At 53.8% G+C, this 20,758-nt stretch overlaps 6 protein-coding genes across 6 annotated transcripts; 2 read left to right on the forward strand and 4 right to left on the reverse strand.

The window, feature by feature from the left end:
* Positions 1-681: 681 nt before the first annotated feature.
* On the forward strand, positions 682-2,369 carry G647_00269 (uncharacterized protein; the record flags this gene model as incomplete). Its single annotated transcript, XM_008723672.1, has 4 exons — positions 682-1,042; positions 1,117-1,415; positions 1,465-1,586; positions 1,649-2,369. 4 exons carry the CDS (start codon positions 682-684, stop codon positions 2,367-2,369), a joined length of 1,503 nt encoding a protein of 500 aa, XP_008721894.1.
* A 153-nt stretch (positions 2,370-2,522) lies between these two features.
* Positions 2,523-3,683, reverse strand: G647_00270 (uncharacterized protein; the record flags this gene model as incomplete). The annotated part of the gene is made up of 1 exon (XM_008723673.1): positions 2,523-3,683. One exon carries the CDS (start codon positions 3,681-3,683, stop codon positions 2,523-2,525), a length of 1,161 nt encoding a protein of 386 aa, XP_008721895.1.
* Positions 3,684-5,435: 1,752 nt separating this feature from the next.
* G647_00271 (uncharacterized protein) lies at positions 5,436-7,409 on the reverse strand (the record flags this gene model as incomplete). Its single annotated transcript, XM_008723674.1, has 1 exon — positions 5,436-7,409. One exon carries the CDS (start codon positions 7,407-7,409, stop codon positions 5,436-5,438), a length of 1,974 nt encoding a protein of 657 aa, XP_008721896.1.
* Positions 7,410-8,141: 732 nt separating this feature from the next.
* Positions 8,142-9,941, reverse strand: G647_00272 (uncharacterized protein; the record flags this gene model as incomplete). The annotated part of the gene is made up of 1 exon (XM_008723675.1): positions 8,142-9,941. The coding sequence occupies one exon, from the start codon at positions 9,939-9,941 to the stop codon at positions 8,142-8,144; it is 1,800 nt and encodes a 599-aa protein (XP_008721897.1).
* Positions 9,942-15,500: 5,559 nt separating this feature from the next.
* On the reverse strand, positions 15,501-16,645 carry G647_00273 (uncharacterized protein; the record flags this gene model as incomplete). Its single annotated transcript, XM_008723676.1, has 2 exons — positions 15,501-15,794; positions 15,851-16,645. 2 exons carry the CDS (start codon positions 16,643-16,645, stop codon positions 15,501-15,503), a joined length of 1,089 nt encoding a protein of 362 aa, XP_008721898.1.
* A 1,271-nt stretch (positions 16,646-17,916) lies between these two features.
* On the forward strand, positions 17,917-19,939 carry G647_00274 (uncharacterized protein; the record flags this gene model as incomplete). Its single annotated transcript, XM_008723677.1, has 4 exons — positions 17,917-18,004; positions 18,168-18,356; positions 18,404-18,827; positions 18,898-19,939. The coding sequence occupies 4 exons, from the start codon at positions 17,917-17,919 to the stop codon at positions 19,937-19,939; spliced, it is 1,743 nt and encodes a 580-aa protein (XP_008721899.1).
* Between the last annotated feature and the right edge of the window lie 819 nt (positions 19,940-20,758).

The raw sequence follows: 20,758 nt of genomic DNA on the forward strand, positions 1-20,758 counted from the left end.
ACAACATCGGGACAATGCTTGCTTCATCGCAGAGATATACAGTATCTACAGAAAGACCACAGGAGCCTGCTCTGGGTTCAGCACAACAACGACGTGATCATTTCTTTGAGCCTAAGGGCTCTCATGGAGCTCATCGATCATTCAATGGTGCTTCTTTCTGCTACAAGGCTATGGCGTCTAGTTCTGTCACGACAAGATCTCATTGGGTGTCACCCTCCTTACGTTACCTTCGGTTCCGAATCAATGTTCGATCTAGCATGCGCACCTCGTTCTTGCGTCGTGTGGCGAACGACTTGAATAGAGAGTGTGGCGAATCAATCAAGGCGTCCACTTCTGCAGGCTTAGGCCTATAGGAAGGGTAGTGCACAACATGTCTGCACGTCCTGCACGTCCGATACCATTTTCGCAGGTCCCAAGACATCGATCGGCGTCCAAGGAGCAGGGGATTATGCAACCAAGAATGCCTACGCTCATTCTAAACTGCTTTGGGAGTTGACGCCGGGGACGCTCGGTCCCGTCGAGTCAGTCTCCCCGGCTTGGCCCCTCGAATCTTAGATATCGCGTATTCAGGTGTGCTTACCAGATGCCATTTCTGTTCGCCCGGGCCCGTCATAGGGCTGTTGGGGGTCAGGAGGAGTGCATCTATATGCAGCGAAGTCGAAGAGGAGGCAGGTACCTGCCATGTTCATCACCTACAATGATTTGGATGATTTGCGCGATTCGCGCAAGCGGTCGCAGATCAACGCATTCGTCAACCGAAACCGCCGAGCGAACAAAGTCAAGGCCGCGCAACAACAAGCTCGAGCGGTTCAATGGAGATCACGACAGCCGCTGAAGGTTGAGTCGGAGGTGTCAACGCCTGGAACGGATCTCGTCGACATTCGACAACCTCGGATCTCAAAGGAGATCATCCTCGCCCTGCTGAAAAGACGACAATTGCCGAGACTTCAGCTCCAACATGGGCCTGGTGGTTTTCGCACCGATCCATTTGCATCGCTTCCTATTCCGCAGACGGAGCAGGTCGAATGGGCCACCGACTTCTGTGGGTTGCCATACGCCGAGCAACAATCTGAATTGGCTGGTTGATCGAATACTAACAGTCTTTGCTGAAAATAGTCACTCAGAACTTTTCAGCGATGAATGCGTCGCTCTATACAGACGACGCCGGCAACTGGCTTTTGAATACTCTGTTTCCCATGGCCTTACAGTCAGACATGCTTTTCCAAGCACTGATCCTCTCCATGGCCAGATATTCTCACCCTGCCAGTAAAGGCGCGCTCGTACCTGGCGGCGCTCACTTTGCCCATCTGCGGTCGAGCGTCTTGAGCAAGCTACACCAGGCGCTTTCGATGGACAAGACGATTTCCACCTCAGATACCACCATTCATACAGTCCTCTGTCTGATAGCTGCCGATGTGGGTTAATCCTCTGTCCGAGACTGACTATTAGCTGATGACGATCTAGTTCTTTGCCGGCCATGACGACCATGCGGCGATTCACATGAAAGGCCTGCAGACCCTCGTGTCCCTTCGAGGCGGGCTTGAAAATGGCAACTTTGACCGCTATACAAAATACAACCTCGCAGGGTACGTATTAGTCTCTGCTGGGTTTGTGAGGACGCTGTTCGCTGACAGTATCCTCTCTGCAGTACTCATGCATTATGCCAATTCGCAGAGCAACGCTTGAGGGAAACCGGTTCACCTCCAGTCAAGGCTGAACCCGAGCTCACCTACCCATCGCATCCATTTTCACCAGAACTCTGTACAGAGATCGCAGTCCTTCCTCTTGGCCTCAGCGACATCGCGCTGAAAGGGAGAATATCGGTGCAGATCATTGAGCTGTTATGTCGAATATCCCAAATGGCTCAAGAAACGCCTCTGACTAGACGTGCCACCACGGAGCAAATCTATAACATAGCAATCGACCTGATGACATATCTTACGCGAGACAGTATTTCGCCACTGGAACGGAGCATCTGCCTCTTTACCTTTGTTTTCACGTTACGAGAGACTCCGAGTCGCAACGAAAGCCAGAAGTTCTTCGGTCAATTCTTGATCAATCTACGACGCCGGTTTCGGCAGACATCAAAGTCATTCATGTCCCTGGAAGGTGTGGGTGTAGACCTCGCCATCTGGGGAGTGACCATGCTTGCAATGGAGAACAGCGTGGAGAGGATTGGCCTTGACGAGAACGAACGAAGCGAACTGTTCGAGCAACTATTGCGGCAATACCGTTTAGCAGCAAACTGGAACAAAACCTGCCAGAGTCTGAAAAGGTTCTTCTTCCCCGACACTTGGATTGAAGAATACCGCGTTTGGTGGAACAAGGAGACGGAGAAGTTCAGAAAGAGACATCGGAGGTCTCGCTGACCACGACTCTTGGATTCGGTACAAGGGCACTAGCTCCACACTCGCACAGATATCGGACTTCGTTCACTCCATATCAGGTTGGCAAAACTTGTCACTGTGTGGCCACATGCCAGAACCGATACCGTGGCGACCGAGCGTTTGTGCCTGACAGGCTCATGGCTCGAAGACGACAATCCCAGCACTTCCAAGCCTCTCAGCCTCATCAAAAGCCTTCTGCCAATCGTCCAACTTGAACTTCGCAACAACATTAGCACCATATGGCGTCACTGTGTCTCCCTTCCGATGCAGCTTCACAATACCCATCTCAACCAGACCGATCAGCCTCTTCACATCCATGGGCTCATACATCCACTTGCCCTTGAGAATGAGATTCTTGTGCATGAACACCCCGTTCGGCAGCGGGATATCCTGGTCGCCACCACCCATAATGCACAACCTTCCACCGTGTCTCAACGCCAACGTACCCGTCTTCAGCAGTTCCTTTCCCGCCGTCGGCGGAGAAATATCAAAGAACACATCAATATTCCCACCGAGGCTCTTCAACGCCTTCAGGTCCTCCTGCCACGTGCCCGACAACGGCACAGCCTCAATCCTCGCCCTCTTCTCCACCGTCGCTGCACGTTTCAACCCCTCCAACGCCTCAACATTCCTGCCCATACAAATCACCTTCCCGGCGCCCAATTCAAGACACAAATGCGCCGCCGCACTCCCGAACCCACCTGTCGCGGGATAAACAACCACAGTCTCGCCTGGCTTCAAGTCAATACACAGCGGGCCCAGTCCTCCGTACGGAACCATCATCCTCGAGAGATACATCAGATCATCCATCTGGTAGCCGAGCGTGTTGAACAGCCGGTCCTCGTCAAGGACGTGGCAATTCTCCAACGGCCAGCGCACGTACTCTGCATAAGTCCCATCGCGCCAGCCATCAGTCATAAGCTTGGCGGATGCAGGCGTGTGGCCCTGAATGATTGCGCTAAGAAACGTCGCGCCAGCGGAGCGGTCAATGTCGTCTCTTCCACGGATCGTGATGTCGAGGAGGCACAGGTCGCCGATTTTGAGAGTCGTGGCGTCTTGGCCCAACGCGACGACCCGCGCGAGTGCGGATTCTCCTAACGTGAGGGGCACGGGGTAGGGGTACTTGCGCACGCCATTGTAGATGTCCTTGGTGTAGTTGATGATGCTGGCCTGGAGGACTTTGAGGACGGCAGAGCCGGGGGTGGGTTGTGGTGTCGCGACTGTTTGGACTGTAGGTGGCTGGGCGTAGACATCCTGCCGAAGGGCGCGATGTGTCGGTGGTAAGGAATTCGTCATTCTGGTGAAGAGGCGGTGTTGCGAACACTTATGGTGCTTAGCCAGTAGGTCAGTAGGCAGTAGCCTTGTGAGTGCACGGGGCAATAACTATGGGTTGATATGAAGCGAAGTGAGGCGAGAGGTGTGAGTGCTGCGAGTGATACGGCGCCCGTGAAGTGTGTAATGTGTAATGTGAAATGTGAAATGTGAGATGCTCGATATATCTTTGATCTCGCGGGCTCACTCGCGATACTTATACTTGCCAACCTGCCATTATACTGTACGCATTCACACCCGTCCATAGGTACCCATACACATACACATACGCGGTCGCCCACGATGTAATCTCTCCGACGGTCTCATTGACGAACCCGCGAAGATGCAACTCCCTTACCTTATCTCCGTCGTCGCCACTGTCCCCGCGCCCTTGTTTTGTGCCCAGCGTGTACGTACTGGTACTGGCACTGGTAGTGGAACCGTGCGTGTACAATAGTCTGGCGTATCCAGGTGCAGTGCGTGCAACATGACAGCCGGGTGAGCCAGCTTGGCTATCACGCATCGCGCATCGCGCATCGCGCATCGCGCATTACGGAGTACGGAGTACGGAGTGACTAACTGCAGTATTGACCTCCACACCAGGGAATCCTCAGGTCCTCAGGTCCTCAGGTCCTCAGGTCCCCAGACATACTGGCCTCCATACTCCGTACCCATCATACGAGGTACTCATAGGCACAAGCATGTTTAGCCTCACCACAGGTGGATGGGTACATAGGTGACCCGAGCCGGCGTAATTTTTAATAGTTAGTCCCGATCGGATCGGATCGGATCGGATATTCCGAGTCGGGGCATTGATGGCCCAACGGGTCTGGCGTTGACCACTCACGTGACGCGTCGGCCACGAGGGCTGCGTTACGCAGGACGCAGCAACCAGGTCTGACTGTGGTATGTATGTACTACCTAGTATGTAGGTAGGCAGGCTCCCGACGCCATAACAAGCTGTCCGAATTAGAGTGATGAAGTACACTACACCTGCTTGGAGGAGAGGAGAGAACATGGTACGATGCGCGGCGGAAAAGAAGTCAGGAAAATGTGAACTGACATGTTCAGTCTCCGTCGAATTGTTGATTGATACCTAGGTAGGTACATAGGGTGATTGATTCGTCCGATTACTGGGTACACACCGCTACATACGCACTGATACGGAGTATACAATGTAGGTACTCCGTACCATACGCTTGTATATAGAATCAGCTGATACCTGTACGAAGTACTCCGTATGTGCCCGGCCCTATGTGTGTCCCCCACAAGGGCATGCAGGGTATCTTCGTTGTTATGGTAGTGCTCCGAAACGCAGGGATGGAACTGAGGAGGTACGTACTGCATACGGATCACAGTATCTACTGTAGACCGGGGTCGTCTCCGATTTCTCAGCCTTTTGACTCGTCAGTCCTGCGTACTCGGCGTTGCAGTCCACAATACAGCGCGCTATGCAGTAGTAATGAGCGCAACAGGCAGAGTAGAGCGAGGGAGCATCGTGAACAACTACCAGCCTTGAAGACCGCTCCTTAATCTGTACAATCCACTCGGAACGCCTTCGCTTCCCAGCCCAGATTTGCTTGCCAAAAGCATAAAGGTACAATGGTGGGTTAAGATGGAAAATGTCGTGTCGCAATGACAGGACTCAACCCCATTCCCCTCTGACAAGGCCCAAACTTCAACAGCACTGCACATACCACGTCAAGCCCCTACCCGCAGCGCCAGAAGCCCCCATATTCAGACATTCTTAGGGTTCCTACTGCGTGTCCGCGTCTGCACTCCTCCCTCTGTCTTCGCACCTTGCAAAGCATTTGCTTCTAATTTCGCGGTGTTGATATCGAGGAATGTCGTCTTTTCGGCATCCTGAGAAGCAGTAATGGTCGCCGGTTTAGACCCGACCGGCACAGGCAGTTGTGTGTTTGTGAATCTCTTCGGTGCTGGAGTCCCATTCACGGAGCCGCCGTTCAATCTTCTCAGCCGACGCACTTTCTTCATGCCGCCTCGGTTTTTGTTCCTTTCCCGCAGCATCTGAAATAGATCCTGGATCGACTGTTCCGTGACATTTCCTTCAAGGCCCTCGCCGCCCGGACTGGTATTAGGTCTCAGCTCACCAGCTGAGCCTTCTGTTCCACCCTCCTGGCGTGGTCCTTCCTCAGCCTCGACCACTTCGTCCGTAAGAGCAGATTCTTTCAGAGGGTCTGAGCCATCTTGATATGTGGCTAGCGTTTCAGCCCAGACCACCTTTTTCTGCTTCGTCTTCGCGGCTGTTGATTCCGGAATCAGGGGGTCGCATCCCGCTGAAGCAACACCTGACGACTCCCTGACTTTGGCTTCGGCGGCCAGTTGAATCAGCCTGATCTTGACCGAAATTGCCCCAAACTTGTTACACTTAGTATTTTGTCTAGTCGCCACCGCAATGGACTGGTTTTCGTGGTTGTTAGCCACCAGCTCTGGACCTTTGACTCGTTTGAGAGAAATAGTGGCGGTCGGGGTTGACACGGGGTTCTGAGGTCTGGGTAGCCGAGTTGTGAGTCGGGAGCTTCGTCGAGGTGAGAGGATGATATTGGGCTCGTTCGCTGCGGGCAGGGTTACAGGGACATCAACCGGCTCAGGTGTTGTTGCTGCACCCTTCTCGATTTGGAGACTCTTGGATACCTCTACCACTTCATGGCCAGCGCTGACTGCCTCATCGGGTAGTCCTGGAGGATTCTGTTCGTTCTGTTCGTTCTGTTCTCGGGCCTCCTTCTGCGCTCGTGTTCGAGACAGGAAACCCCACAAGTAGGCTGCATTCTCATCTTCAAGAGAGGGCTCAACGGCCGCCAAGGTTCTGTGGGCGCTGGTGGTCAAGTCATGTTCGTCGTCGTTGGACGGGAGGATTGGTGCAGTAAGGTTTTCATTCGGTAACCCAGACGAAGTCGCCATTGCTACCGTGAGTTCTGAAGTGGGTGAAGAGCGGGTGACCGCAGCTGTACAACTGTCATCGTTTGCATCCTCAACGGGTGGAAGAATCATGTCTAAGACAACGGGCGAGGCGGTTGCTTCACCCTCGACTGATGGCTCCTCACCCAAGGTTCCGGATGCCTCACAAGTCCCGAGTTCTGGTGAAGCCGTGCCATGGTCTGTCTTGTCAAGATTGCCGTCTTGGTCTTGATGCTCGTCTGAATTACAGGAGATTTGCATGCTTTGATCCTCTTCCACGGCTCGCGCAGGAGGCTCCCCACATTCCAGTACCTTTCGCCTCGGACTGGGCGTGGACAATCCATCGTCGTCCCATTTTGATCCAACATAGTCAACATTCTCCTTGTCCTCATCTTCTCCAAGGTGTGTGACCCGCAGTCTCTTGACCGGCCGAGAGTTCAGCTTACTCGTCTCTTTCCTCCATTTCTGGCCGTCAGTCGCACCGACAACCCCCAACGGCACGCGTTTCCAGATCTTCTGCGCATCATTTCGGGCGGCATAGGGCACTGCTGGTCGCCGTTCCCACGCTCTAGGTAAGGACTGGACGCGTCGCGGGCTGAGCCCACAATGCTTGGAGGCGCTCGTGATGGCATTTTCTCCATCTTCGTTTGGCAACTGATTGGGAAGGCTGGTGTGGCGACGCGATCTCTGAGGTGAATTCTTCTGGCTAGCGGTGGGAGAAGTCTCGAGGACGTGGTCCAGCAGCAGAGGCTGTTGTCGCGGTGGGGTGGCAACGGCGAGCGCTGACGCCATAATGATAGAGCAGACTGAGCTGCTCAACTCGTAATAAATGCTACGAATGTATCATCAAGTCAACGGTAGGGTCCGAAGACCGACGCCAGAGGGCCTGACGGATGGTTATCAGAGGCAGCTGAAGGCAGGTAGTTGGGATCTTTCATCAGTCGTGAGAGGGGACTGAATTCAACCGCGCTCAAAGCTCGCGTCATGTTTATTCAGAACAGAACCGGTTAGTCTGCTCAGCGCGCCCGCTACAACGCTGTCTGTTCCTGCGAACAAGGCCACCAGAGTTGCTCTTCTTCAATGATATTATTACTCGTGTATTCTCTGCGTGTTGCAGTGCGTAGGAGGCTGTATGCCGTAGCAAGTCTATGCTTTCATATACACATGAACCGTAACAAACCCTTGGACTGTATCCTGCCACACCTTTCCATTTCTCCCCCGATATTACCAGCATAAACTGTCCTGACCCAAGACTTCTGCTAGCAATATCCTCAGTTCGTTCCAGCCGTCCAAGAGTGTCAAATCGCTATGCATAACGGCATGCTCATCCTGGTTTACATGGTTGGTGCGTGTGTACATGAACTCATTCCGCCTCCCTTGCCGATAGCTGTCCTCGTTTTCCAGTACGCCGGTAATCAAAAAATGTCGTCCCAATGTGCGCGCATGCTTGTTGTTGGTGCTCGAGTGTTGTAAAATAAATAATGCTAAGGACAGTCAAGAAAGGAAATTGGCATCAGTTGCACTTCAATGATAGTGCATCGTGGGCATGAACTCCACCCGCCCGACCGGCCCGCGAGGGTACCCGGTGGGGGGTGCGCTCTGGGGCGCCATCGTGACAGGGCTGTCGCTGACGAAATTCGCGTACTCCCAAGACGGCATCCCGGTGACAGGTGCCGTCATGGGATGAGACTGCATCGACATCGAAGCTTGCGTGACGGGAACCCCGTTCTGGTACATGTATGCGTTGTTGACTTCGTAGGCAGCCGCATACTGAGGTTGTGGCATCTGCAACTGCAACTCAGGTGGAGCTGTCGCGACAGGTCCTGGACCACGCATGTGCATTGGGTGTTGAGGAAGATACCCCATATCAGAGTTGACGTGATACCCCGATGCCGCCAGGTATTCAGGTTGTGGCGACGAGGGATATGGGTATTCGGACATTGGCTCCGATTGGTAGATGGAGGAGGTCGGTGTAAGCAGAGGTGCCGCGGTAGAAGAATAGCTGGCGGAGTACTTGGAGATGATTTTCTTCAGTGCCGTTCCAAGTATCTTCCATGGGAAGACCTTGACATCCTTCTCAATGTTGCGCGGCTTGGGGTGAGGGAAGCCCATGATGACCTTGAAGAACTCTTCACTGTCGGCTCGAGCCTTGGAGACAGTCATGGGTCGGAAACCTTCGAGATTGCGCCGGATGCGGTTCTTCTCCTCGACAGTGAATCGGACTCCAACCAAAGACTCAAGCAGATAGATAGTATCCACCGACGTAACGTAAAATTCGTTCTTCTCCTTCCACCAGATGCAGCTGATGCAGATGCTACTGGCCTGGCGTTGGTCGGGAGAAACTGCTTTAAAACTCCCACATATGGTGCTGCCCGTTTGCTCACGCTCAAACACGACAAGGCGACGGCGTGCCTCCTTTTCTTCAGCAGTCCAGTCGTCTTTCATGCTGTCTAGGTCGCCCTTGAGCTTGAGGTTCGCCTTGAGAGCTTGCATGGCATATGGGTTAAAGGTTTGAGTTTGCCCGACGGCCATGCTTGAAAACACGCCCGGCGGTGATTGCTGCATGGTGGACGTGCGCACTAGTCGGGGAATTGATGACTTGAGAGGAGAGCCTGTGGTGGGTCGTGGGATAGGAGTCATGGGCGCTCGAGGGCTCTGCTCGCTCTTCACGGTGGTGAACGAAGGGCTGAAGGCTGGAGTATGTGGAGAAGGCGCAGCCAACGAACACTGTGACGCAGTCGACGTCGAATAGTGGTGACTGGATGATCTTGGCGAGGCGCCGTGACTCGCATACGCAGGGAGTCCAGTGCTGCCCGTCGGTGTTGGTACAAAGGGAGAATAAGGCGAAGTTTGGCCGCTGAGGTCGTAGTAGTCGCCATTGGGGTCTTGAACGTGGACTTGAGCCAGCACCGCTCTCTTTTGAGCGGGCAGGTCGTAATCTTCCTCCACCGAAGCCTTGCGCTTGCGGGAGAGGGTCGGAATGTTTTGAGTTGACGCAACAGGGTGATGATGGGCGCGGAAGGCTTTCAGCTCTGCCTCTTTGCCGTTGTGGGACTCCACCGAGGGTGCACTGCCTTGCACAAAGCTCTTCTCAGAGGAGTAGTCACTGCCGGTAAGGTATGGAAAGTCGGCATCTTGGACATTTCCAGGCTGGAGAAGGGGATGATGATCGTACGGTGTAGGCGGATAACTACCGTAGAACATCGAATTGTCCATGACAGGAGGTTGGAATTCTGGCCTTTGGTTAGCCACGTGCCGTGACGTCCGACACTTTGTCAACGTACTCATGAACCCTGGTTGACCTGCCCCGTCATAGCCAGACATGAAGAGCTGACCAGGTTTGGCGTCGAGGCCGTCCTGGAACTGACTTGCAAAAGGTTCTCCAGCAAAATCGGCAGGGTCGAATGTGTCGTCGACTATGAACGGGGTGCGGGAGTCTGGAAAAGACTGAGGACAGGTCAGTATTTGAATCCGTCTGGAGAGTCTGGCTCAACGCCGTGAGGGCAGAGGGTAAAACATGTCAGGGATACGCAAGATTGGACTTACCTGAAAGTGGTTGGAAGTTATGGACGCCAGATTGACGGTGTTGTGGAGAAAATTGATAAAACAAAAAAGCACTAAGCGAGCGACTGGGTACTAAGCGAGTGTGGTGAGGCTAAATCTTGCCTCGGATCAAAACGAACGAATGTTGCGAAGTATTATCGAGATCGGAATGTCTGAGAGGTCGATGTCGTAGTTCTCCAGGTGTACATTCGAATCTCAGGGATGATACTGCGAGATGAGCAGACTCCAAGGTAGCAGGAGTCAGCGGCTGGCTGAAGGCCCCGAAATGGATGAGATAAGACTCAGGCCGATGTCGCCAAGTTGAAGAGATTTGAGACGAGGCCGAGAGTTCGTCGTTCCCGAAGAGGGTTGAAATCGGGAAGCTGAGGCAGACTTAATCTCGAGAACAAAGAATTCCACCGTGGTGGAACGAACTATCAACACTGATCAGCCGAACTATCCTCGGGCAGAATTGAAATGCAGGGCCAGGGTAACGTTTGCAAGGGATTCTTACATCTGGCGGGGAAGATTGAACGGTGTTGTGGTAAATAGTTGTGAATATTTCAAATCGAGGGTCAGCGAGGAGTGAAGGGCGCTCTGGCACGAGTGAAACAGGCTGTTGAAGGGCGTCAGTGAGACATTCAGGATATTTCCGCGCAGATTCCAAGCCATAGGAATGATGGATAATCTCAACTCAGGCAAGGACAAGATGTGCAAGCAAGGAGTGTTGCAGGTTACAGGATTTTGACATCCGGTACAGGATCGAACACGGCACGGATGATGTGAGAAGATCGAGAGATAACTCACCCAGCAGAAGGAATTTCAACGTGGCCCACAGGATCGAACCTCACACTGATCTTCCCTTTTCTTCCTCACGGGTCGACCCGCTGAGTTTCCCACACGGACGGTCACCACACGGGTGGTTGCGCAGTTCCGACTATATTTCAACCGTGGACTCGAACAGGATCTTTCCAATAGCAGGATACGCCGCCGATAGATAAGGCTGATGTGACAAGATAGAGGAAGTTCTTTGGTTCGAGATCCAGGCCCAAGTGTCGTCGCGGCGACTTGCTGCTTGATCGACAGGAAGGATGTTGAAGAATTGGGTGGGACGTCTGGCGTTGCTTTCAGCGAACAATTTCGAAAAGCGAAGGACTTGAGCGATTGGCGTCCAACGAGTGGTATTCGAAGCCGTGAAAAGCGAGTGTGTGTTGGTGTAAACGAAAGTATGGTCTGCGAACAGAGCCAGAAAAGATGACCAGCGAAGGTGAGGTGAAGGGATGATGGTCCAGGTGGAGCAGGAATGGGAAGAAGAGGAGCCGCGGACCAGGAGGGGATCAAAAGGCTATATCGGCCTCGAACTCAGCCAGAGAGCCTGGAGGCGTGAAGCCGCGAAAGGCGAGGATGGCAAAAAGAAGGGCTCTGGCGGATCAATCAGGTCACGCAGAACTGCTCGGCGAGTGAACGGGAAGACTTTCTGCGCGAGTCGTGGCAGGCTTAGTGGCAGTGAACGACTAGCGCGCTGAGGGAAAAAGGAAGAGGTCAGAGGTGGGCAGGGCGACGCAGGGAGTGGATGAGGGGCGTGCCGGGGTCGTTAGGGAGTGGATAATAGGCGTAGGAGAGGGAGACTCGACGAAGGCCCAAAAGGACGCGAGGGGAAAAGACAGGCTTAGCACCAGAAGCGGAGACCAGCCGACTGGACTCGCTCGGTCATGAGTGGCTGATACAACGGGAGTCTTCGATGAGCGACGTGCCGTGGTCAGATCATCAGTGAGAGGTGAGTGAGCAACCGTGGCGTGGTGGTCTTCTGGAGTCGCCTCTCGCATCGACTTTGACGTTGCTTCCATCTGCATCGACTTCGAAGCAACTATTCCTACATCTACCTTGGCCGCTACAGCCCTCACCATCCTGATGGTCCTACGACCTGAGGTTGACAGCCGTCAGCAACTGGCAGGCCCAAGCGCGTACTGGGTACGAGGAGCAACCGTGGCCGGCTCCTGGCGGCACAGTGGGCATTGTCATTTTCACCTTACCCTGGACTAGCGTTTCTGTGTGTTTTGTTTCTTGGGTGTGCGCACAAATTCATGCGATGACAGCTCGACCAGGGCTCATGATCGGCCAAGGGCGAGCTTCGTAGGTAGATCCACATGCCCGTGTTGAGTCAAGGGCTCGTTGTTAGGCAGAGCGTGGCACCCAAGCACAAGCATTGCTGGGGAGGCATTCTGAGGCTTGCACAGCCGCATTGAATGGTAAGAGAAAGAAGCGTGCCAGTGCCAAAAAGGAAATAGAGGGTCAAGCGCTGGATGGGAAAGGGAAGGCCTCAAGGCCTCCGTGTCTCCCGGCTTTGCGGTGGATTCTCTCCCTGAAGCCTGCAGCGCTGGCAGCGATCGTGAAGTGCCCGGAAGATGAGGTCACCGTGGGCCGTCAACCGTCCTATCACGTTCTGTTGGTCGCATTAAGCCCGGAAGCGTTAGAAGGGACCAGTATGATACCACTGGCTTGCGTGGAGGTCTGCTCCCCTAGCCCTAGCCTGACCGTGGCCACTTGCCATCTTCCCCTAAGGCCATCTCGAGTTGACTGGGTGTGCCCACGCCCCTGGTCTGTGTCTCCATGACAGATCCCTGCACGCGGTCCCGGCTTTCTAAAGATAGAGCACCAACCGCCCAACCGAGCACTCTTATCCATTTTGTCGCTAGTGCATTTGCCTCCAGCGACACGCTTGCCTGGTGGCCCGCCTTTTCCCGGCTTGAGTCCTGGATCGGGCAGTGTGCGGAGACATCTTCAACATCAAACAACGGCCAGCGCCTGTGCTCTTCAAGTATAGCAGACATCGCTTCTGCTCTGGCATCCACGTTCAGCGTTTCACGTTGCAGCAAAGACTCTGGCCGTGAGAACGAGCACGGTGCTGTGATAGCCTCGATTGTGTTTGTCTGGGTGCCTGTTCGAGTTGGAAGTTTCATCCCCTTACTGTGTCCTTCCGAGCTGCCGGACAGAGACATCCTCGGAAGTTGTGCCCTCGGCAAAACTCATCTCCCATAGACAGGAGTTGTTGGTGGTTTGCCACTCTTCCTAGGTCCCTGCCACAATCCATTCCCGTGCACTTCCACAACCGAGTAAATTATCCTTGTGGTGGTTTCTCGCCCTAAGATCACGTTGTGTCCCTGCTCACAAGGATACTTCCGGCTGATCATTCCCGAAAAAGATGTCCAGCTCATGCGACCGCCGTCTGTGCGTGATCGCTTGGCCCCCATATGCACAAAAAACCATCACGACCGCATTGCTGCGCTCCAGACTCTCCTTTCACAGTTGCACGTCTCGGTCGCTCAGCTGGCTGTCTTTGAACCTCGACTGCAGCTTAAGCGAGGTTGGACACAACTTCCTCCAGTAACCGGCCAAGCCGACCCCTATGAGACCGAACTCGGAGCACTTATGTCGCTGCTGGGCGCTATCTCAATGCTCGACCCCTTCCTTCATGCAGGGCGAGTATGGCATGGGCTAAATCTGGCGCGAATGCACATCGTTCTGCATGCAGTGTACTCGTCCTCAGCGCTGATTGTTTCACGCAGTCACGGTTGCCGGCCACATCGAGACTTACCTTGAGCCCGGTGCTGCCACTGTTCTGGCAGCCCTCAGAGATACCTAACGTGATCCTCACGCGTCTTCCTCCTTCGGTCCCCTGTGGGTCTCGACCAAGGGCCATGCCCGGCGTAGCTAGACTGCACCAAACGCTTCATCACGCTACAATTACTCGTCACGGTCCGACCACGTTACCTACCTAGTACTCGTATAGTACGTACCACCACACTTCACGGCGTTGTTGGCTTTCCGCAGAAGTGCTCATGAAAGTGTTGATGGGTCACGCGATGGACGTCGAGTCCGTTTCACCCTGCTCGCTGGTTGTCTGGCAGAAAGCCAAACAATGTTCCTTCTATGTACCTCCGACTCGGAACTCTCGTCGGCTGATGCTGCGCTGGCGCACCACGTCCTCGAGAAGCCATTATCCCATTTACTTCCTGCTATTGGAGAGGCGAATTGAAGATCGTGCATAACGCGTGCAGCGAGACGCGGGCATGAAAATCAGCAAGTAGGTACGAGGTAGGAACGAAGGGAACTTTTTTGAGGCTGTGCAAATTCTTATCCGGCATTTTCCAGGATTGCACGGGATCTGCTGGGTTCTATTTTTGCCCTGGCCTCCAAACTGGCTCGCTTAGTCTCGGCCTCACAGTGATCCTGTCGCCACCCCAGTTGCCAGAGTGCAGCATATGTACGAGGTACTGAGTATTGCGACGCATTCGTCCAATTGCGCCGTACTTGCAGATCGTGGCCAAGGATCGAGCCTCGTCTGGATCCAGGTACGACGAGAATTGGATGCAAAGTCGCAGGGCCCAAAGGGAATCACATCCGTGCGGGAAGCACCACCCTGTCACTGCGCCGCAGCGTTCCCCAAGCTCAGCATCCCAAACACTTCAGGCCCTGAAACACCTTGCTACCTCGTGCATTGTGGTGGATCATGCTCGTACGTACCTGCATATTTGAAAGCGCAGGGTCCGACGATCAGATCGACAAAGACTCGAAGGGTGCATGGGTATCTGGAAACTACACCTCGCCACACCCAATCCTGGGTTTGGTGGAGGTTATTCTCGAGGGCTTGTCGACGCTGTTTGGGTCTCAAGCATAATCATACAACTGCCGGCTGTCATGATGGACGCTGTCTATTTTTGCCGCCCATCCAGAATGATGTGTTGGCAATTTTCTACAGCTCTGAAGTGTCAATTGTCAAATGCCGGGCGCAGAATCTTCTTGGTGAGCTCCGAACCACTCGTGGCGCCAAGACGTATTCAGAGGCTGCACAGAGGTTTCTAAACGGCCGGAATGACGAAGATTGTGTCCCGATTAAGACGGTTGTCCCTGACCTCGTCATCCCTATTCGGTTCTCTACCCAAACCGCCTCTCTGTGTGTTGTGCAAGATCACCTGGACCACCTGGTCGGATCGTTGGTACATTGGCGCCTTGTGCTTGGGTCAATCTTTCAAGTCGGACGAGACCTGTGGGACCTGCATTGTGCTTCGGCGCATGTTGACAATACCTTGTTTGTCGCTGGACCAGGACCAGCCAGGGGGCTTCTAATTCTTCAGGTCGGCATGATTCCTTGGGTAATGTCGACGGCACAGTTGCAAAAATAGTAACGTACAAGGCACCATTCCACTCCAATCGACTCATACAGGCACGAGTATGGCGCTCAAGGCGCTTTCAAATTGCAGCAACGACTGGGCTGTAAACACAAAGAAACATTGTGCTTGACCTGGATTTTCGTTTCCCAGCCGCCTTCTAACATTATAGTCAAAGCTTGCTTTCAACACCTTCTTTCGAGAGCTCAACCACGAGCTTGCCGAACTGACTGCCTTTCTTCATGTCTTCGAATAAGCCGTTGATAGCATCCAGGTCGAAACCTTGCACAACCCGCGATACCACTGGCTTGACCTGCTTGGCCTTGATGAAGTTTACCATGTCCCCGAACTCCTTTCGTGAGCCCATTGTCGAGCCCTTGACCTCGATGTTCTTCAAGACAGCCTGCATCAAGAAGGGCATTTTGGGTGATATGGTCATCCCGTAAATCGAGATTATGCCACCTGGCTGGAGAGAGTGTCAATTAGTGCTTCCCAAAAGGCAGAAGTACTCGAGTCACATACCTTGAGCAGCTTGGCGCCGACTGAGACGACGTCGCCCCCGGCACCATCGACAATGGCATCAAGTTGCTTGTTGTCTGCCGGCAAGCTTGCCAGTAGTTTTTTGTCCCAACCTTCCTCCTTATAGTTGACTCCACCCTTGGCGCCCAGTGCGATAGCCTTTTCGATCTTCTCTGCGCTTCCACTTGTGACGAAAACATTGGCGCCCGTTGCTTTGGCAAACTCCAGAGCGAACAGAGCCACACCACCACCGATCCCGGTAACCAGAATGTTCTTGCCCGGCTTGAGATTGCTTTCGCCGCACTTGACCATCACAGCTCGCCATGCTGTAAGGCCGGTGAGAACAAACGCAGCGGCTTCGATCGAAGAAAGGTGCTCAGGGGCTTCTTCGAGTTCTCCCTCGTCAATGCACATATACTCTTGAAGTGTGCCGTTCGGGTTGGTCTTAGTTCCTCCCAGGATCTTGTAACCACCCTTGTCCTCGGGACCTTCCAGGCTATCCTTCCATCCCGTGCCCGGATTCACGACTACTCTCTTGCCCTTCCATTTGGGATCGACATCACTGCCGACGGCGACGACGGTCCCGCAGCCATCGGCCAGAAGCGGAACGCCAAAGGCTGTACCTGGATAAAGATGCTGCCGGATGAACAGGTCGCGGTGGTTCAATGCAGCTGCATGGATCTTGATTATCACCTCTTTTGCTTTTGGCGACGGCTTCGGCACCTCGTCCAGGGACAGGGGGTAGTACACCTGTCCCGGCTTGCCTTCGATCTTTGATATCGAAATTGCTTTCGGCATCTCGCTAGAGTGATCAAGCAGTCAACTTTCAGACACGTTTAGTGGTATAAAGGTGGCCGGCGTCTATAAGCAGGACCCTGACGGCACTGATCATCAATCAGCTTAGAAATCCAGCTTCGGCGATATTTCGCGGACAACGAAACGGGTATTCTTGACTAACAAGGAAGTGGAAGCCTCGCGATTTGGATTATCAAGGTCAAATAACACAAGTTGGAGCAGCGATCGCACCCCCTCTATTCAAGCCCTGGATTGTGCTGAGTAGCTTCGGAGAATTGGCGGCAAGTCTCGTCATTGTCAGTTTAGACCGAGGTCCAGTAACGACTTACGTCATCGCCATGATCGCCGCACCAGCCGTGCAAAATCCGACGTTCTGCACGTGCTCACTAAGGAAGTGGAACAACATTGTCCCGTTCGGGGTGGCAGAAGGATTCTACTCCAGCACGGCTTCCGCCACCTTCGGCACTGCATGAACACATTTCTGCACTGTTCATGAGCTTTGCACTCCTGCCTATGATCAAGCGCCTTCACATATCCCACCGCTTCTACATCTCCTCTGCTCCTAAACGCTGTGTGACAAAGCACGCCTGAAGGGGACAGCTGAAGTGCACAAGTAGAGGGCTATTGTTGTTCTTGTCACTAGGACTAACTTAGCAGCGAATGCCGTGACCCCATCATGAAGGATTGCAGCGAGGCCTGACTCCAAAACCGCTCCCATGATTGGCCGGTCGCACCTCAGCAGCCTAATGGACCCCACCGAGAGGTTAGTCGCGGGCGTCCAAGCCACGGTGAAAGGGGCGCGAGACGGGGTCCAACTTCCTCACGAGATCCAGGCGGATCGTTCCTGTTCCTTGAAATGTTCCAAGGCAATGTTTTCCAGTGGCCAGCAGGTGCGGAACTGATCAGCTTTTCTCCATCCCTGATCACAGGCACAATTGGAATTCTTGGCTGCTTTAGACTGCGGCTTGATTTCTGTCCCGGCCCCAGACGAGCTTCTCAGCCCCGCCGTGCAAAATCGGAAACGCCAAAATTCGAGTTTCAGCTCTATCAGACTGAGTCACGCTGTGGTACTTCCATATCTGCGGTGGCAAGCCTTGACTGCTACCATTGTCGGCCGCGTTGATCGCATATACTCCTTGTCGAGCCAGACGCGGAGTGTGGTATTGTGGAAATCTCAAGCAATAAAAGTGTCACGAGCAACAAGACTGACCTCCTGACACTCATGCGCATTGTTCTTGGTTCAATATCCCTTTCTTGATTCGAGGACCGCCAACATGGGCTCATTCGGGGAAGTCACCGAGTTCGGTCATGGCTTCAAGTCGCAATTCTTGTTTGATCCGAAATACACCAATCTGAACCACGGTACGTGTGCTTGATTCAGGCTTCTATCTGCATACTGCCAAGCCTCCTTGATCGTTATGCTCTCTATCGACATGGCTTGGCACCCATGACCACGTTACAGCATGTCTGTCTGACTACCACATATCATTCTCATTACGGGAGACCTAACAATCAGTTTGTGTAGGCTCGTTCGGCAGCTATTCTCTACCTGTCCGTAACGCGCTTCGTGGTTATCAGAAATTGGCAGAGGCGGCACCGGATAAATTCTTGCGCTACCAATACGTCGACCTTCTAGACAAGTCCAGGGAAAGGATTGCGAAACTCCTCAACGTCCCGACCGACGAGTGTGTCTTCGTGCAGAACGCGACGTCCGGTGAGCGGAGCTCGTTCTGCCTTCAGTGGCTTCTGCTAACCGTCCAGGTGTCAATACCGTCCTGCGCAATTTGCAGTACAAGGAGAAGGACTGCATCATATACTTCGACACCATCTATGGAGCCATCGAGAAGACGTTGGCTTCGATCGTTGAGACTAACCCTCAGCTGCAACTTCGGAAAGTGGGACACGGGCAAGATTTTGCCTACTCACTCCCTTGCACACACTCGGAAATTCTGAATGCTCTGTCGCAGACGATATCACGAGTTCTGTACGATGGTTTGAACCCGAAGGTCTGTGTTTTCGAAACGATCGTGTCTCTGCCCGGAGTTCGGTTCCCGTTCGAAAGAATCACCAAGATGTGCAAGGAATATGGTATCTTGAGCTTGATTGACGGGGCGCACGGCGTGGGTCAGATTCCCTTGAATCTATCACAGCTTGATGCCGACTTCTTCGTCAGCAATTGCCACAAGTGAGTGGAAATGCAATTCTCAGACGACGTTCGCAACGATGAGGCTGTTGCGGTATCTGACGTGGCATAGGTGGTTATATACCCCACGAGGCTGTGCTGTTTTCCACGTGCCCAAGCGTAATCAGCATCTCATCCGCACCACTTTTCCAACCTCGCACGGATTCGTCCCCCAGTCGAGCTCATCAATCCGCAACCCTCTCCCCCCCACCGACAAATCAGATTTTGTCAACCTTTTCCAGTTCGTTGCCACGGCCGACAATGCACCTTACTATTGTGTGCCGGCCGCTCTCAACTTCCGACAGAATCTGTGCGGGGGAGAGGAGGCTATCTACAACTACATCCGAGATATTGCCCAAAGAGGAGCAGATCTCCTCGCCATGCTACTGGGAACCGAAGTAATGGATGACATGGATGCCGGATTCGGGCTGCGCACCATGGGGAGCTACGAAGCCAGTGACAAACGTGACGGTGGTCGCATTGGCTGGGCTGGCGGTCTGAGAGACTGTGCCATGGCGAACATTTTGCTGCCCGTTACCATTGTCGGCGCATACTCTCGTGGGAGCATTAGCATGGGACCTGGTGGGGCCGGTAGTGCTGGCGGTCTGTCTCCGGCACTGCGACAGTCTTCTTACGGTTTCCCCAGTGCAAATACTCTATCGCAGATGCGATCACCCTCGGCAAGCTCCGGGGGCCTCTTGGGCGAGCCCAGACGGTCGACCTCCCCGCTCAATTCTCCGAGCTTACACTCGGCAGGTCCGATCATCATTCAAGAAGCCGATGTGCCGATGCATATTGCGTGGATGGAGAAAACGCTGGTGGACGAGTTTAATACATTCGTCGCGATTTACGAGTACGATGGAAAGCTCTGGACCAGGATCTCGGGCCAGATCTACCTGGAGCTCAAGGACTTTGAGTGGCTGGGTGGCGTCCTCAAAAGTCTATGCGAGCGCGTCAGGATGGGAGAGAGTTTGCGGGGAAGGGCCAAAACCCCGGAAATCGACAAGGTGCAATTTGATGCGTTGAGCCTGAAGTCGCCCGTCCCCTCGAGGCAGAACACTGGGGATGTCCTCAAGAAGTTCGATGTGACCCAAGGTGGATGGATCAATGCATGAGGGGGTCGGGTGATTTGAACATGGCGGTGTCCTAGTCTGTTGGTGTCCACGATTCCCCTTGATGGACGGCCGGGTCTGGAATACCCGAGGAGATGCTAGAAGCATTCGTTTGTATCCATATGGCATGGTGGCGGAGAAGCGCACGGGGAGCACTGCACGTTTGACAGCCTGAGGTTGTACATCTTTGTCATAGGATTCTCGCAGCCTGCTATGGACACGGTTCTCTGCAAATTTTCGACATTGGACGCAAATCTCTGCGCGTCAGTCAGAATTCATTGTTCGCTCAGCTAAACCTGAGCGGGAAAACCTTGAATGACGGGATGACCAGGTGCCAAGCCTACCCCGGATATTGCTACGTAATGGCCACGAATTCTTGACACCACTTTTACTCTTTGTTCACTGCGGCCTTCGATTGCCATCCAGACTTTTCACCTCGTGGCTCGCAGCTGCAACAGAGTCCGGTCCCTTGCCTCCTGCGGGCCGACCGCACTCCGCCTTTTGCATCATCCGGTCACCTGCTGGCACCTGACCCGGCAAGGAAATCCTCCCGCTGCCGTAGCCGTGGATATCCTCGCTCAGCTAATCGGTTCTCGAGCCCGCCGCTGTCATTCCAGAACCAAGGCGAAAACTTCGGCCAAGCGCGGGCCGGCGATGATTCACAGCCTGCCGTTAACTGCTTAGTCGACAAGGCTCTGCGAGACGGCCGTCGTACGTGTTAGGTGATGATGGTGGTATGTGCGCGCCTCCTGCCGTCGGAGCGGAAAACAATGACACAGAATATACCTCGCTCAGCCTCTCGTTTTGTTTCTCTTACCCCCA

The sequence above is a fragment of the Cladophialophora carrionii genome (assembly GCF_000365165.1).
Source record: "Cladophialophora carrionii CBS 160.54 unplaced genomic scaffold supercont1.1, whole genome shotgun sequence".
Taxonomy (NCBI): Eukaryota; Fungi; Ascomycota; class Eurotiomycetes; order Chaetothyriales; family Herpotrichiellaceae; genus Cladophialophora; species Cladophialophora carrionii.